This window comes from Terrapene carolina, unplaced genomic scaffold (assembly GCF_002925995.2).
Source record: "Terrapene carolina triunguis isolate 2854851 unplaced genomic scaffold, T_m_triunguis-2.0 Scaffold18, whole genome shotgun sequence".
NCBI lineage: Eukaryota > Metazoa > Chordata > Testudines > Emydidae > Terrapene > Terrapene triunguis.
The window spans coordinates 14197715-14216568 of NW_020664369.1; the positions used below are offsets into that span (position 1 = coordinate 14197715).

The 18854-nt window shown below is 43.1% G+C and overlaps 1 protein-coding gene across 6 annotated transcripts in view; it reads right to left on the bottom strand.

Annotated features, from left to right (window-relative positions):
• The window catches only part of LOC112116495 (protocadherin-9), an 883541-nt gene that overhangs the window by 307805 nt on the left and 556882 nt on the right, over positions 1 to 18854 (bottom strand). For 3 of the 6 annotated variants that reach the window (XM_024214006.2, XM_024214007.2, XM_024214005.2), the window contains 2 exons: positions 14488 to 14514; positions 11642 to 11843 (listed from right to left, as the gene is read on the bottom strand). In XM_024214006.2, the coding sequence (XP_024069774.1) occupies positions 11642 to 11843; positions 14488 to 14514 (229 nt within the window). The remainder of the gene's footprint in view (positions 1 to 11641; positions 11844 to 14487; positions 14515 to 18854) is intronic. The other 3 variants (XM_024214010.2, XM_024214012.2, XM_024214008.2) reach the window with 3 other exon arrangements.

Sequence of the window (18854 nt, forward strand, 5' to 3'; positions counted from 1 at the left end):
CATTGAGTACATTAGCTTTTTCCACATCCTCGGTCACTAGGTTGCCTCCCTCATTCAGTAAGGGGCCCACACTTTCCTTGACTTTCTTCTTGTTGCTAACATACCTGAAGAAACCCCAATGTTAGTAGTAGTTCTCTCTTCTCAGAGTCAGATTCTTCCATCACTGAAGTCAGTAGAGCTATTCTGGATTTAGGGCAGTGTAACTAAGAGCAGAGTCTAGCTCTGAGTGTATAAGATACACCCAATGGAGACTTTTAAAATTCACATTCAGTGGACCACATTCAGAGGTGATGTGTAAGGGTAGTAAATAATATGTTTGTAAGTGATTGTGAGTCTAAAGGATGTATATGTTAGTGTAACGTACATGTCAGAGATCATTTGAAGATACATGTTACTTATAATGCTAAATTCCCTCAGTCTCATCACTGGATTTGTCCCCTAGTGTTTGACTTTTGGAAATACATTTTTCAAGATATCCATTCAAACAAACTAGAGGATAATACATATAATCTTGTTTATGGAAATATTAATTCCTTCTGTTTATAGACTCCAAGTTAAAAATGATACTGGACCAACAGCACTAGGCAATTTTCCAGAGATGAGCACCAGCTTCTAAGGGGAAGGATAATGACATGTATGAATGTAATTTAAATGAGAGCCACGTCAGGACAAGTTTTACATTTTAATTAAGCTGTAATATGAGCTATAAGTAATATCAGATATTTCCCTATACTTTCACAAATATGTATTGAAATTAAAGCACACAGCAAGTCTTGACATAGTCAGTAATCTGGTTTTCCCCTCTTTTGACACCCCTCCACAAAAATCTTGAACTATCCAGTTTCAGAACAGGTTAGAGTATGATGGAAAGTTGAGCTTCTGTATCATACTTCACAAATTTTAGTTTTACATGATGCCAACAAACTTTATAGAAATTCATTTTAGTTTAATAGCCTGCTGTAAATAGAGAAAAGTATTTATTCTAAATCACTGGCAATTACAGAGGATCTGTGCAGCAACAGGCCCTCTACCTTTGCCTTTATTCCACTCATGTTACATTTTTCTACTAGTTGCCTGCATGTAGCTCCACAGGGAGAACCTGTAAATGTGTGGTGCAAAGTCAGGGAAACTATTTACTTGAATAAGGGTTTTCAGGATTGCCACTTACTACTGTTACACATTTTGTAAAATCTGCATGATTATTTATAAATAAAGCTACAATTTAGTCATGGAGGTCGCGGAATCACAAAAGCCGTGACTTTCAGCGACCTCCATGACTTCAGCCTGCGGTGGCTGGGAGCTGCAGGATTCCCCGCTGCCCATGGGGGCCGGGAGCTGCGGGGTACCCCCGCCACCTCTGGCGCCCCCAGAGCTCCCAGCTCCCAGGCAGCAGGGGAATCCCTGCAGCTTCTGGCCCCTGTGGGTGGCAGGGGAACCCCTGAGCTCCTGGTCCCAATGGCCAGTGGGGGGGTGCCCCACAGCTCCCAGTTGCCGTGGGCAGTGGGGGATCCTAGAGCTACAGGCAGCGGGGGAACCCTGCAGCTCCAGCTCCCGTCCGCCATGGGCCCCCAGGACTGTGGGCAGTGGGAGTACCCCACAGCTCCTGGATGCTGCGGGGGCACCCCACAGCTCCCAGACTCCGCAGGTGGTGGGAGGACCCCCGTAGCTGCAGGTGGCAGGGATACCCCACAATCCCCAGCTGCTGCAATTGGCAGGAGGCCCCACGGCTCCCAGCCACGGGTGGCAAGAGGTCCCTGGAGCTCTGACACCCAACCCGCAGTGCGGGCCTTGGAGCTCCTAGCTGCTGCACAGCTGCCCTGCTGCAGGCGGTGTGGGGACCCAAAGTTCGCCATTTTGGCACAGATATTTTTAGTAGAAGTCCCAGACAGGTCACGGCTTCTATGAATTTTTCTTTATTGCCCATGACCTGTCCTGACTTTTATTAAAAATATCCATGACAAAATCTTAGCCTTATCTACAAATGATTTCCAGCATGGAGTGTAGCATAAGAAACTTAACTGACATTGAAACTGTGATTTTCTTTTGTTTCTTTTCTTTCTAATTTGTATCAGTTACTGGGATAGCTATAAAATTGGCTTGAGTTTCTCTGTTTTAATCCTAATGTAAAGGGACTTTTTGTTTAGCTGCTGAGGCATGAAGAAATACCCGCTGACATCAAAACATAAGAATCTGTACAGAAGGAAATCAATAAAAGCACTGCCTGTGTTTTAGGGGGTTTATGAGGAGGGTTTTTTTCCTATTGTGGGCATTTAAGTTGAAATTGTGGTGATGTCATTTTAACCTTGAAACTGTTATAAAAGGTCTGGATGATTAAGTGGTTAAGCATGCAGCGTTTGCCACTTTCCTCTTATATAGTGTCCAGATTTGGAGTCCACACATAAATAGGATGTTGAAAAACTGAAAAATGTTCAGAAAAGAGCTACCAATATGAGTCCACATTTAGAAAACTTGACTTACAGTCAGGTTAAGAAGCACAGTCTGCTTAGTTTATCAAAGTGAAGGTTAAGAAGTAACTTGATTGCGGTCTATAAGTAACTGAATGTTGGATAGATTCTTCATCACTTGAAGTCTTTAAATAAAGTCTTTAAGTCTGGATATCTTTTGAAAATATGCTGTAGTTCACGGGTGGGCAAACTTTTTGACTTGAGGGCCACAGCTGGGTGGGGAAATTGCATGCAGGGCCAGGGCAGGGCGTTGTGGTGAGGTAGGGAGTGCGGAGTGTCGGAGGGGGTGCGGTGTGCAGGAAGGGGCTCAGGGCAAGGGGTTGGGGCAGAAGAGGGGTGCCGGCTGTATGAGGGGACTCAGGGAAGGAGATTGGGGTGTAGGAGGGGGCTCAGGGCAGGGATGCAGGGAGGGGTGCAGAGTGCGGCAGGGGGCTCAGGGCAGGGAGTTGGGGTGTACGAGGGGTTCGGCTCAGCACTGCTTACCTGGAGCGGCTCTAGGGTGGCAGCAGCGCACACCAGGGCCAGGGAAGGCTCCCTGCCTGCCCACCCTGGCCCTGCGCTGCACCACTCCGGGAAGCAGCCGGCACCATGTCCCTGCAGCTCCTGGGGGAGGGGGAGCAGAGTGCTCAATGTGCTGCCGTTGCCACGCCTCCAGATAACTCCCCCAAAGCTCCCATTGGCCGCGGTTCCCCGTTCCCGGCCAATGGGAGCTGCGGGGGGCGGTGCCTGGAGGCAAGGGCAGCACACGGAGCCCTCTGCCCCACCCCCATCAGGGGCCACAGGGACGTGGTGCCAGCCGTTTGTGAGCGCGGCGCCGGACCTGCAGCACCACGGGTGTGGCAATCCTGCGGGCCGGATCCAAAGCCCTGAGGGGCCGGATCCAGTCCGCAAGCCGTAGTTTGTTCACCCCTGCTGTAGTTATAACAGAAATTATGGGCTTGATGCAGAAATTATCGTGTAAGATTTGTTGGCCTGTGTTGTGCAGGAGACCAGATTAGATAATCAAAATGGTCACTTTTGGCCTTAAGAATCTATTAATCTATATAATGAAAAGATTTCTGAGCGTAGGTGGCTTTTTAGTACAGTAGACATTGTCCGGCTATACTGACAGGAGGACAGGAGACATTGCATGTGTCTTAATCAGGCCACAACATTATTATTAGATTTCTGGGACTACGCAGCAGATAAAAGTGTACAGTGCAGATAACCCCATTTCATTCAATATCTACCTGGTGGCTTCTGCCAGCCCCCCTCTCTTTCCATCCTGGTCCCCAGTCAACCCATTGCTGGGACCTTACCATCCCCACTCTCAAATGAGGGTTAAGGTGGGCTATCAAGGAAATAGGGCTTGGCTCCCTGCCATACAAGTTATAGAAGCCCCTAGGCTACCCTCCTCATTCCTCTCCTTTAACAAACACCTCCTTTAAGTCCTTTACCAAGCCATTTATCTGGTCTCTGTATCCCTTCCCTATGGAGTACCTGCACTAAATATCCGCCCCACACTGATGTTATGAGTTGCACAGATCAGATTCAACCCTGACTCACATTCCACACATCCTGAATTCGTGCATGGGGAGAAGGGAAAGGAATACAGGATAAAATCTGGCTCTGTGTCTTCTTTCTAAACCAAGAATGCTGTAAAAATCTTAATGAAATGTTGATACATATCATGCCTCTCAGGTTTTTTTTTAAAGAAACAAATACTCGGTGCTAAGATTGAATCCAGTCTTCAGTCTATTTAATAGCTGTTCAGTAGGCTAATTCAGCCAACTTGACTCCAGTTCCTCTTGCTACTATTTGCCTGTAGCTAAATGTGACAGTGTAAGATTCTGTGTGAGGTATGAACTTGTGTTTAATGAAATGGAGGAAATGTCTCAAAGGCAAATGTTCTTCTTTCAGTTCTCAGATTATGAAACACAAAAATAGCTATGGACAGTGATTTATCTGGAGAGAAAAATTTAACATAGAGGCATCCTTGGCTACATGTTAAACTGTAAATTCTCCACTATGAACTTCAGTCTAGCCAAGTGGAACAAGCAACTTTGGAGCAGTAAAGAAAAGCAAGGATTATGCAGTGGGAACAGACTGTAAGGTTAAAACACCATCACCCACTGGCCCCTGTGATAGTAACACTGTAAACCAGAGTTCTTTGCATGGGATTAGCTTCTCCACATGGGACCCTGTCATATGACAAAATTTAATACATATGTCTGACCAAGTGGGTATTCACCCACGAAAGCTTATGCTCCAATATACCTGTTAGTCTATAAGGTGCCACAGGACACTTTGTTGCAAGTTTAATACAGGACACTCTTGCCATAACTCTGAACTGTAATAATAATTAAACCATGCCACAGAAATATTCCTGTTTATTACTGGAATTATATTATGATTTAATTCCCCTGAAATCATTTCACTAAACAACTGTAGCATTACGTTTATTCAAATGCGGGGTCTCATGTTTTATCAGCCACACTGATCCAAATATTGTTTAATATACGGGAAATAAAAAACATTGTAATTATAGCATTAATGGCAGACTTGGGCTATTTTAGACATTGCTTCCAAGAACATGGAATTACTTCCAAATTTTTATTTTTATTTTGAATACCCTCAGGCATTATAAAACAATTTTCTTCTTTTTATGTTTAGAAGTGAAACCTTTAAAATGCCAAGGATTTGTTACAGTTTTTCACCCAAGCCCAGTCTTCCTTACATGAAGGCATAATTTTGGGTTATGTAACATTTATTTATATTGCTTATTAATTATGAGTAGAAATTAGGCAAACATATGAAGGACATAAATATTTTTTCTCTCTGCTTCTTACTTATTTCCACACACGCACATCTGAAATGTATAATAGGCTTTCTCCCCAGAGCAGTTCCCACACTCGGTTAAATATATGCTATTTCTCTTTATCTCTTTGAGGGAGAATGAATCACATCCACAGCTTGCAGCTATCAAAATGTAATTTCATCAAGCAAGTTCATGAAAGTACACATTTCACCTTCTTTACACTAGGAGGCACATTTTTCCTACATACAATTCTATCATTCTGTTAGCTATATTGAATGTAACCATTAGATGGGTTAACATTTCCAGTTTAAATGATAGTACTTAGCAGACTTTACTAAAAGAGCAGTGAAAGCAGGATGCTTAACTAATAAGGGCCCGTTTAATGCTGATGAAATCAAAACTGTACTAGCAAGAAAACAACACTGAGCTCCTGTCTGATGAACTACAAAAGAAACATTCCAGATTAAAATACATCAAATTCTTCTCTTAATGTCAACAGGTCATAAAACAGGATGTTTCTGTTAACATTACACTTTGTAATAAACACATTGAAAAGCCACAAAGCAAGCAGAAGAGATGCAATAAAGTCATGTTGGTAATATGCAATTTCTATTAGACTTTAGGGCAATTTGGTGGTTTTGCAGATTCGTATCTGACATACTGAGAGAGATAATCTGGCAACTATTTTCCCTTTTAATAGCTTTCTTAGAAAGAGTGAGAAATGAAATGAACAGTCTTTTAAATTCAAAAATATTCTTCATTTAGAAACAGGTTAGGTCAAAAATACATACAACAGAAATCAAAATGTGGCCAACTAATTTTTAAACCTCTACTTTTGCAAATTCCTTTCAAAGCTCTGCTTCTTTTATGGCAAATTACAGTTTCCTTTTTATTTTCATTATTTTTCTCTTTTTAATTATATATTCTCAATGCATCAATCACAAATCCCTGTTCTACTTCCTCTTCGGGCTTACACATAATACTTCATTTTATTGTGTTTCAAGATGGTAGCAAAACGAAAAATGCTGATTTCAATTTGTCCTGGTCTACACTGACCACAAAGTCATGGTCAACATGGTGTCATTTTACATGGTTGTTCATAACTGTGTTTAAGAATGGCAACATTTCACAAATTAATGTTGTGTGTGAAATTAAGTCATTTCAGTCATGACTCTTGAATTTGAATTACTTGTTGTTACTAACATGTAATAATGCCACAGAGCTTGTGAAAATGTATGGAAGAATGCAGTTTTTCGGCCCACAATATATTGCTCACTGACAGAAGAGTTCTGATAAAATAGGATAACCCTGGGCTATACCGGTGCATCAAGTGAAAAGTGAACTTTATAGTTGTTTAATTGTCAATTAACATTGATCATAGAAGTCTGAGATGGCAAAGACCTATAGGTGGATTAGAAGAAAGCTTCAAGAATAAGATATTCATTCACCACAGCTTTATGAGGTGGCTGGAAAAAAGGGGGTTGGTACCTTTTTAAAGGCTCCCTCTACTACTGGTAGCAGAGGTAGAGGAAGGAAGAAAGTTGACCTATACAGAGTAGGGAGGATAAGAAAATAGCTTAATCAGGTTGGGGGGCGGGAAGGGACACTGCCTTCCCTGCTGACTGGAAGAGTGGGGGTATTTATACTATGTGCAGTCTCAGAAAAGCCTGCTTTTGCCTAGATTGGGCTGGCAGTACCCATCCTCCAACCCATAGAATCTAAAAAATAATCAGGTCCCTTTATTATCTGCTGTGGGCATCATGCTAGTTGGCCTTTCTTCCTTGGGGGCTGGGGAGTAAGTAATTTTCCCCCTCACTCCCAGACCGGCCAAGGTGAAGTGGAATTTTTTTTCCTTCCCCATAGTGGGTCTGGGATCCAATGGGTGGGGCAGGGAAGTTAGGTTATAATGTCACAAATTAGTACATAAAACTTATGGTGGCTGTCCAGTGTGAGTATCAGTATGGAAGGGTTACTGTTATCAGAGAAAATGGATCAAAAAAGGATGTAAAGCAAAGCAAGCCCCCTCCTTTTTTAGCCCCCTTAACCCTCTTACAAGGAGAGGGTGGCAGGGTAAATGATTAAGGAAAGTATGATGACCTGCACTGTACAATTTGTGGTTGGTTAGTAACCCAGATATCTTAAGTGAATAAAACTGCAAACTAATTAAACTAAATCCATTGCCTTCTGTTTTATTTCTGGCATGGCTGGACAATGTGAGCCTACACAAAATTGGCAGGTTAAGTGTCCTAAACCAGTCTTGGAGTATGCAGATCCTGGTTAAAGTGCTGATTGATTGATTTATTTTCTATTTGTCCTGCCTCTCCTGTCTCCCCTCCCCTAGTAAACATGGTGACAATATTTAGCTAACAATACTAGTGTTTGTAATCTCTCTTACTTTCATGAGATATTGGTGTCTTTAATATTAGCTGAGAGAATTTTCTCTGGCTTTGTATGCCCTTTTCATTAGACTAGTGTAATTGTAACTCCCTTATCTCTTCATAGGCTGGCAACACTTACAAAACATAACAGTGAGTTTCTCATGCAGTAGATCATTCGGCTATGAGAATATTTAACTCATTCTTTAACATTGCAGGCTGTCCAAACCTGGCCCTTGCCCCCTGTCCAAACTTAATTAAAGCAGCAACATACCACTACCAGGAAACAATGGCTACATCTTTATTTACATAAATTCATGGTGTGCAACAATAAAAACACACCATTCACAAGAACATTAAAATCATTCACCAAAATGGTTCTCACCATTTAACAGGTCTTTCCAGGCAGAAATAGCATCCTGCTTCAACAAACTGAACACACCTTGCATTAAAACTAGCTTTGAAAGGGACAGTGAAGGACAAGTTTGGCCCCACATGTAATTTTTGGTACAGATACATTATTAGACAATCATTACAAATACTCCCATGACTATGCTTCTTTTCATTTTTGTTGAAACACTTAAAGAGCACAACAAAACCTTGCTCTGTAATATTTACCACACTACATTTGCAGCCGTACTTGTGCATGGGAACACTAACATGAAATTAGATACTAGATACTGACTTTAAAAAATCATGAAATTGCCTAGTCTGTTCTCATTGCCACCTGAAGAGAAATAATAAACAAACAAACAAACACACAGTGTAAATAGAGAAAAGTTAATTGGAGTTTCAAAATTTCAAATTTCAAAATTTCAAAATGGAGCCATTGATCACTACCCATTGAGCCCGATGATTCTATGAATGTGTTATTTGTTGTAACACAAATAAGGAACTTTGAAAAAATAGAATATTCAGGCAGTCTCTAAAAAAAACACAACAACATAAAACTAACCAACCTACCTACAATTCTTATTACACATTAATCATTATTAGTGACATTATTACACCTTTATATTATGTATAAATACACGATAGTGTCATTTACTGTTATGATTACACAAGAGAAAGGGCAATGGAGAATGAGGCTTTTTATTAAAGAAATATTGAATGTGGATATTACTTTTGAGGTTTTATATTTTTATATATATATATATATAAACAGGCTCTCAAAAATAAAACAAACTAACTTGTAACTATTATTACAGTTTTTTTGTTTTCGGAGAGACTGTATTACATATAACACCTCAAGACTAACATCAAAGTTACACATTTCTTTTAAAAATCCCTCATTTATCACCTCCTTATATTTTCTGTAAAATGGATATAAATGTGACCATTCTGATTTGGAAACATTTTACACCCTCTTTTTGAGCATTTTGTTCCAGTGTAAATCATGGGTGTGGTGAATGAGAGAGGAATGTAAAGCTCCCCAAAAGTGTTAATGGGTCCACTTTTTTCTTTTGAACACAGATATAATTAAGTATTAGGATTACAAAGAAATCACAAAGCTTGTCTAACTGTTTCTCTGTATTTTTAAAGAATTAATCTAATGCATATGTTTCATTAATGTAACAATATGGGTTCTCACTAAGAACCCCCACCCCCCCGCCGCATAATTGCACCTGTCATCCTAAAGTATTCACAATGCTTTTAAACCATACACACTACAGTAGGAATCACTTCAACAACCACTGAAATCAAACTACCTCTAGGGTTGAATGCAGCAACTCTAACATTGCACAGCAATAATACACTACAGATTAAGACAGGAAGTGTCAAAGATTACCATATCCAATTGACACAACATCAGTAATTTAGGGAGGCAGAATGTAATTACTCACATTCTAATTTTGCCCTAACGCTGGGTAGAACTTCTACTCATGTAAGGATGCCGTGGGATCTTTCAGGCCCATAAACTGTCACAAACTATATTTCACATCTCCGAATTAAAAAATAGGAATCTCCAGCCACTTCATTGTTGACCACTTCATTGTTGCTTGGGCAATAACTAAGTAAGGACTCAACAGTTAAGAGTGGAATCTACATAATCACCAGTACCTCATGACCTAGGTTTCCTGGGGTGACTTCTGTGAAATAAATTATTACACTCTGCTTAGCTTGTAAGATCTGATGAGATATATAAGACACTATTTAAATGCATGTTTTAATTCAGTCTGATAAAATAATTAGTATAGGAAGCTATATTCTCATGCCTCACTAACCTTCAATGCAGCTTGACCATTAGTTTCTCATAGTTTTGCCATGAATTTAGTGTCCCCAAAGGCTAAATTGTGTATAATCACATCAATTACAGACATCATTAAAACAGATATATTCATATGAGCTTTAAACACATCTGCCGATTTCGGTGAGTTAGATCATTTGTAATTAATATTGCATGATTGCACGGTGCAGTTGACACCTATTCGCTAATGCAGAAACACTCCCATGTAAGACCTTTGTACAGAGTTTACTCATCCTGCTCTTTGCTCAGCTTTATTTGATGGACTTTTATGCTATGTGCTATATAGAGATATACAACTCAGTATCAGCAAAGCCCATGCTACAGTGCCTACAGGTAATGAATGAAGCCTTAAGACAGCCCTGTACTCTAGTTAAATATGTCACTCTTCTCTTGCATGGACAGGGAATTAACAGGATAATTCCACTTAAACTAATCAGTTACATATACTATACACATTTTTCGCTCTTAGCTGCTATACTACTACTGGTACTTGTGTTTTTGTGGACTTAAGGTCACAGTTTGGGCTGGCCAGAAAACAACATTTCCATTTTGTGAAAATTTTCAAGCTTTGGGAATTTGTTTTTGCGAAATAAGACCAAGACCTTTCAACAGCTTAATGAAAAAACAACAACAACAAAAACATGTACGTGACAGAGACTACATAAAACCCAGAATAGCCAAGAGCCCAGTGGTTAGCATGCTTACCCTATGATATGGGATCTCAGCTTTAAATTAAACTATTGGTTATTATAGGAAGTGTCTGTCTGTCTTTCTGTCTCTCTCCCCCTTGAGAAATGTTCCCAGCAAACGTTTTGTCAAAACCAATATGTTTCTGTGTTTAGGTTTTGATGAATCAGCATTTTCCAATGACAAAACACTGTCAAAAAATTCCCAATGAGCCCTAGTCACATTACCTGTAGAGTCCTCAGTTCAGATGTATGATTCTCCCATTATCACTTGCTGAGCTGCATCTATAGTGCAGGATGCAAGCATTATATTTCCAATATACTGTAAAAATTAATTAAAATTAAAAGGAAAAAATAGCTTCCCATATATATAGCCATAGTGGGTGCCAGCCAAACTGCCCATGTGGAACATCGTAGATGAAACTCATATCCATTAGAGCCAAACATGATCTTCCCCGCCCTCTCAAGCTAACGGAGAATCTCCATTTACTTTTGCAAGCAGAAGGGCTTTCAGTGCGACAGCTATTAGAAAGAGGTGGTACCTATATGCAAACTAGCCAGAAAACTATATGTACCCTATTTTGCTCCATTTTTTAACTTAGTTCAATGAAAAATATCACCTACAATTCATTGTTCCTTTGATCTCCAATAGGTATTTAGGATGATTTCAAATCCGATCCCACAGTGAAGACAGAAGCATCATTGTAAGAAGAAAGTGCATAGGTAAATACTAAACAACACTGCAAATGACAACAAAGACAAGCAAGCTACCTTGTAGAACTTCCTTCCTTCTTGTTTTTTCCACTCATCATGTAGTCTGTCTATACATGTTTCCCAAATGAGCATACTTTTTTTTATACTTGTGTTTCTTTTTTACAATCAACATTGCAACATGATATTTCAGGCAACTAATTTAACATGCTGTAAATTCTACTGAACTGCTGTGACTAAATATCCATGCACATGCTCCACATCTCTGCAGCTTAAAAGTTTTTTACAAAGTGAAAAGAGAAAACAAAACAAACAAAAACCTCTATCAAAGACTACCAAAGCCTTGAAAGTCAACTCACCAGAGTTGGGGTCAGAGTTGCCATCAGCTTCAGTCCTCTTGTCCGGAGAGGCCTGGTCGTAGAATTCGTCCTGTGGCTGAACCAGAGGGAGAGGGTGTGAGATCAGGGTTCCACTACCCACAGGCTCATGGTCTCCTAGACCACTGTCACTGCAGCTTTCCTGGGAGCCATCAGGGAGGTGAAACGTAACACGGCGCTGGGACTACAAAGAAGAGCACAGGACATGCTGATTAGTGCTCTTTTTTCTGTTCTCTCTCTTAAAAAAAAAAAAAAAAAAAAGACTCCTGTGGCACTTTTTTTTTAACCCTGTACAGCAACCCAGGGAAGAAGGCATGCAGGAGAGTGGAGGTTCAGAAGTTTCCATGAGCTCATCTCTGAAGCAAGCCACCCATCAGAAAGCGCTTTTATGTGTTTCTTGCCATGTTAAAGGGACGACATACAAATCTTGTCTTGAACAACAGAAATCTTTGGGAACTACGCTAAGAAATGCAGGCAACAGAACACTGACGATTGAATCATCCATTGAAGTCAGCAAACAGTGTGAACATATCACCTACACAATCAGTGTGTTTATCTTAAAACTTTTCCCCACTCTTTCCAGGACCAGAATGATAAAAAGTCTATTTAATTATACTATCCATTGTTGTGTGCAGTGTTGTTGTAGACATGTTGGTTTCAGGATACTAGAGAGACAAAGTGGATGAGGTAATATTTACTGAACCAACTTCTGCTGGTGAGAGAGGAAAGCTTTCTAGCTACACATGTCTGAGGAAGAGCTCTGTGTGGCTCACAAGCTTGTCTCTCTCACCAAAAGACATTGGTCTAATAAAAGATATTACCTCACCCACTGTGTCTCTCTATTTAATGATACTAACACTTAGCATTTATAACATTGCTTTGAAATTACAGTGATTAACTAGGATTCACAGAACACATCCATGGAGTAGCTGATTACTACAATAATTTTACAGAAGAGAAGACTAAGGTTAGATGCTTTGCTCAATGGAACAGAGTGAGGCAGAGCCAGGATTAGAAGTTATCTCAAATTACAGGACAGGACTAAGGGAATCTGACTAAAATATTTGCACAGGATACACCTGAAATGGTTAACAAACAATCTTGATTTTTAAACAACTCTCAACTAAGGAAGTAAGCTGACTTTGTGAATTGGGACCACAAAATGATCGAGTAATTCCTCATGAGTCACACAGTATTGTGAGATGCAAACTCCCCCTTTTAGCAGCTAGTGGCTATGGAACAGAATGAGGTTTTTCATAAAAGCAGTATGATCATAATATTAAGTGTATCATGAGATAACGCTACGTTCTCAGACACTGGAGGCAACTAGAGCATCCCAAGAGAGGAGATACCTTAAGCTAAGCACATCTTCCCTAAAAATCTGAATTGTAGAAGTGGACAGTTTGAGTGATCTGGTTAGGTGAGATGGTATGGGATCCAGTGCTGAGTTTTGGAAGCTTTTAGATTCTAATGCCCCGCCCAGCTGTTGTCTGACTGAAGTCAATAGGAGTAGCATTGGGCCCATATTCATTATGATGTGGAGAAAATCTAGAGATAATACTATTAATTGTGTGTTTGCTCATTTCAGCCATTTGAAAACAGTTGTGCAAGATAATCAATATCCTTCTCCGGGTTCCTTTTTTATTCATCATACTTGGTCAAACCTAGATGCTTGATTGAACCCATTTTGTTGGATTACTGCTTAATTTAGTATCAAATAAGCTTGATTTTTTTTTCTTTTAAGACATTCCTCACACTGTAATACCAGTTTCCCCGCTGTTGCAAAGTGGTGTAGTTCCACTGAAGTCAATGACCTTTGCCAATTTATACCAGCCAAGGATTTAGCTCTCAGTGTCTTTTGACTAGGCCAACTTTTACATCAAACTATACCAGTTAGTTTATCTTATGACTTCTTTCACTCTATAGTTGATTCTCTGAACATACTGTGTAATCAGTATTGCTAGCAGATTCTTTTTCCCTTAGAGATGAACAGAATACATTTCAATTGTAAACAAATATAGCTTAATATCTTTTCCTTGTTACCTATCAGCTCTGTGTTCTTGGGGAACCAGGGCACAGTACCCAGCCTGTCTGACTCATGAAAGATCTCCGACCCTCCTCCCCCCACGAGCCTCCGCTTGAACCAAAGCCGATCAGAAGAAAGACTTACAAAAAGCAATGAAAAGGCAGGGAGAGACATCTAAACCCCCCTGGACAAGGGTGACAGGATTAAGGAAACTCCCCTTGCCTCATTTGCATCAAATATGGGACAGGGAAGCATCTCTATTAGCATACAGAATGGAGAACAGAGATTCCAAGGCAAGAACCGCACTGAACTCTGGGACCAGAAAAGCAGGAAAGCACTGCATGATGGGTAATCTCTGCTCCAGATCTTAATGAACCCACACCTGTACACACCCAGCTCAGTAGTTATCAGACCAATTCTAATAATAAATCCTTTACTGGTATCCAAAATACTGAAGCTGCCTAATTGCATTGTGAGCTCCCTCGAAGGAACACTGCACATAGCCAGGAATGGTCAGTTCCCACTGTGTAGCCTGAACAAAACAACTTTGGTATATTCCCTTGAGCCATCAGTTTACCCACAAACAAATCTAGTGTTCTCCCTTGAACCACTGTTTTTTCCCTACAGAAAACCCTACCCATGCTCAAGTAAATGCTGTGATGCCTGGATCCAAAATCTGCATCAGTTCCATTGGGACTTCATCTTCTCCTGACTAATCATGCTGGGGGCTCTGCCTGTCTCCAGCACTCCGGACCCTCAGCTACCACCACCGCCTGGGAACCCTGATCAATTCAAACTTCACGGAGTGGTGAGAGCTCTCTCTCTCTCTCTCTAGCTAGGTATTGCCTTCTGACGTTGACTTGTGTGATCAGTTATAGTTTTCTAAACCTGACTTTTGTAATCAAATTTAAGTTAGATTTAATATCATAACTGTTTTGTTTGTTTGGCTCTCCTTGTATGGTGATTACTTGGCAAAAAATAACTTTCATTGTTAGGCTGGTTGCTTCTCTCTCTCTCCCCGCTCGTGGGTGTTTTTGGCTTCCCCATTCGCTCTACAGCAGCTCTTCTCGTACCTAAGCTAAAAGATCCCTGCAGCACCCAAAAATCCTGTGGGGTTTGCTCATCAAGTGGGTTACTACCAGAACAATTGTAACGTGAAAGTGGAGATAGGGACGTGTGGTTCCTGAGACATATGAGGGTGGCAGCTCGGAAGTGCTGCTTGACCCAGTCTGCTGAGTCCAGGGGCATATGAGGGTGGCAGATTGAAAGTGCTGCTTGACCCAGCCTGCTCAGACATGCTCTCTTCCGGTGCAGTGCCCATGGCATATGAGGGTGACAGCTTGGGTGCTGTTCAACCCAGCCTACTGAGTCCAGGGACATATAAGGGGTCAGCTTGGGAGTGCTGATTAACCCTGTACTCTCAGGCCTGGTCTCCACTAGGCGTTTATGTCGAATTTAGCACCGTTAAATCGAATTAACCCTGCACCCGTCCACACCACGAGGCTATTTAGTTCGACATAGAGCTCTCTTTAAATCGATTTCTGTAATCCTCCCCAACGAGAGGAGTAGCGCTAAATTCGAAATGGCCATATCGAATTAGGCTAGGTGTGGATGGAAATCGACGCTAATAGCTCCGGGAGCTATCCCACAGTGCACCACTCTGTTGACGCTCTGGACAGCAGTCCGAGCTCGGATGCTCTGACCAGTCACACCCCGGGAAAATTTGAATTCCTTTTCCTGTCTGGGCAGTTTGAATCGCAGTTTCTGTTTGGACACCGTGGCGAGCTCAGCAGCAGTGGCAACGATGCAGAGCTCTCCAGCAGAGATGGCCGTGCAATCTAATAGAAAGAGGGCCCCAGCATGGACTGATCGGGAAGTCTTGGATCTCATCGCTGTGTGGGGAGATGAGTCCGTGCTTTCCGAGCTGCGCTCCAAAAGACGGAATGCAAAGATCTATGAGAAGATCTCTAAAGCCATGGCAGAGAGAGGATACAGCCGGGATGCAACGCAGTGCCGCGTGAAAATCAAGGAGCTGAGACAAGGCTACCAGAAGACCAAAGAGGCAAACGGACGCTCCGGATCCCAGCCCCACACATCCCGTTTCTACAAGGCACTGCATTCCATCCTAGGTGCGGCCGCCACCACTACCCCACCAGTGACCGTGGACTCTGAGGATGGGATATTGTCCGCGGCCGGTTCCTCAGCGGACGGGGAAGAGGAGGAAGGAGATGAGGAGGACGAGGCAGTCGACAGCGCTTACAACGCTGATTTCCCCGACAGCCAGGAGCTCTTCATCACCCTCACAGAGATTCCCTACCAACCCTCCCCAGCCGTTATCCCAGACATAGATTCAAGGGAAGGATCAAGCAGTAAGTGTTTTAAATATCTAAACATTTATTTATAACATAACTGGCATATTTAAAATATTAACAATAGCTAAAGTGCTTTCAAACATGTAAACATTTATTTATAACAGGACAGGAAGATTTAAAATATTAACAATGGGTAAGGTGCTTCAAAACATGTAAAGAATAAAGTCCAACAAAACGGGAATATGTGCAAAGGGTATCATGATTAGTCTGTCTTTGGGCGCTTCAATATATAGTCCGAACTATTTTCAAAAAATTTCACAATGTCCGCTTCATGATTATACTGCCCAAAACGCTCCACTCTTTTGTCCCTCCAAGGGCACCTAAGCCAAAAACTGGTCAATGTATCCGGGGATAGAGGCGAGATCCTCCGGGGAGAACTCCTCATAGGCCTCCTGCAGGTGTTTTTCAAGCCTCATGAGCAGGTTCCTGGGCAGGGAGAGCTTATTAGGCCCCCCGTGGTATGAGACGTTTCCCTGCCACAACGCCAGCAGGTACTCGGGGATCATGGCCTTGCAGAGCATTGCAGCAAATGGCCCCGGTTTCTGCAGGCTGTCCCGAAGCATCCGCTCCTTCTGGCTCTCCGAGACCTTCAGGAGGGTGATGTCTGGCATGACTCCCTGCTGTGAATTAGGTAGGGGAAAGTTAGTATTGGGACTGCTTGCCCGTCCCTTTACAGAACTGCAACCGCCGGTTTACAGCCACGCGGTTTACAGCCGCGAGGGGCTGGGACAGGGGCAGAGTTCATGCTTGCAGGATTGCTGCCAGCAGAGACTCGCATTGCTTTCTATGTGAAAGGAGGCCAGTGCCACTCTTAAAGTTTTAAGCAGCCCCAAGTCTACGGCTTACCATGTTTGCCAGCTAGACAAAGTCCGGTGTCCTGCCCCGCTCCTCAGCTCGCCACAGCAAGACCGCAGGCACTGTACGCGAGGGCCGAAAATTCGACCTTGTCCTCAGTGCGCGTGTGATAGGTGCTCTGCATGGTCTTGTTCACAGAGAAAGACTATGTTCTCTGTTCACAGATACATTGATTTGTCTCAGGAATTCACTCCCTTTTTCCAATTCCCACAGACACATCTGCCCAGAGGCTAGCGCACATTAGGAGGAGGAAGAAGAGGACACGGGAAGACATGTTTGCTGAACTAATGGGATGCTCCCGAGCACAGGCAGCCCAGCAGACACAGTGGAGGGAGAACTTGTCCCAAATGCACCGGGCAAACATGGAACGGGAGGAGAGGTGGCGACAGGAGGACTGGCAGGCTACTCAAACGCTGCTTGGACTAATGAGGGAGCAAACGGACACGCTCCGCCGCCTTGTGGATGTTCTGCAGGACCTGAGGCAGGAGGAGAGAGCCCCGCTGCAGTCTCTCTCTAACTGCCCTGCCCCGCCACCAAGTCCCATACCCCCCTCACCCAAAGTCCAAACACGGAGGGGCGGCAGGGTCCGTGAAAAATTTCACTCCACCCCTGCGGACTGCTCTACCACTAGAAGGCTCTCATTCCCCAAAATTTGAAAAGTCCTTTCCTACCCACCTCACACAAGACCCCGTCCAAGTTTCACCACCCCCGTTCCATGTGCGGTTGTTAATAAAAAATACGTTTCTGTTCATTACTGTTTCCATCCTCTTCTTTTGGAGGAGAGTCTGTCTGAAGGGGGGGGAAGGGGCTTGGTAATTGGACAGGACAGTCACCTTTAGCAGGGGGCAGGTCCAGCAGCAGGGCACATATACAGTGCAGTGACTAGTTACCCTGGTCAGTCTGGGAGGGGGGGTTGCTCTGTGACTTTGTGGCGGGGGAGGGCAGTTACAGATCTTATGCCACAGTCTGCGTCCCAGGTTTAAAACATTCCCGCGAAAACAGTAATAAAGACAACGGTGTCCATTAACAAAACAGAACAGATTCTATTTTTTGGGAAGGGGGTGAAGGGGGTATGTAACTGGAGAGGATAGTCGACGGCAACCGGGTAAAGAAACGGGGGCAAGTTCAGCTTCTGTGTCCACAAACTTAAAAGTCACTGGGTACCCTGCTCAGTCTTGAAACTGGCTTTCAAAGCCTCCCGGATGCACAGCGCGTCCCGCTGGGCTCTTCTAATCGCCCGGCTGTCTGGCTGGGCGCAATCAGCAGCCAGGCTATTTGCCTCAACCTCCCACCCCGCCATAAACGTCTCCCCCTTGCTCTCACAGAGATTGTGGAGCACACAGCAAGCTGCAATAACGATGGGGATATTGGTTTCGCTGAGATCACAGCGAGTCAGTAAGCTTCTCCATCTCCCCTTGAGACGGCCAAAAGCACACTCCATGACCATTCTGCACTTGCTCAGCCGGTAGTTGAAGAGTTCTTGTGCAGTGTCCAGGGCGCCAGTATAGGGCTTCATGAGCCAGGGCATTAGCGGGTAGGCTGGGTCCCCGAGGATCACTGTAGGCATCTCCACATCCCCAACAGTTATCTTGTGGTCCGGGAAGTAAATGCCTTCCTGCAGCCGTCTAAACAGACCAGAGTTCCTGAACACGCGAGCGTCATGAACCTTGCCCGGCCATCCGACGTTGATGTTTGTAAAACGTCCCCGATGGTCCACCAGTGCTTGCAGCACCATTGAAAAGTAGCCCTTTCTGTTGATGTACTGGCTGGCCTGGTGGCCCGGTCCCAGGATAGGGATGTGAGTCCCATCTATAGCCCCACCGCAGTTTGGGAATCCCATCGCTGCGAAGCCATCTATGATGGCCTGCGCGTTTCCCAGGGTCACTACCTTTGACAGCAGTACCTTGACGATTGCCTTGGCTACTTGCAGGACAACAACCCC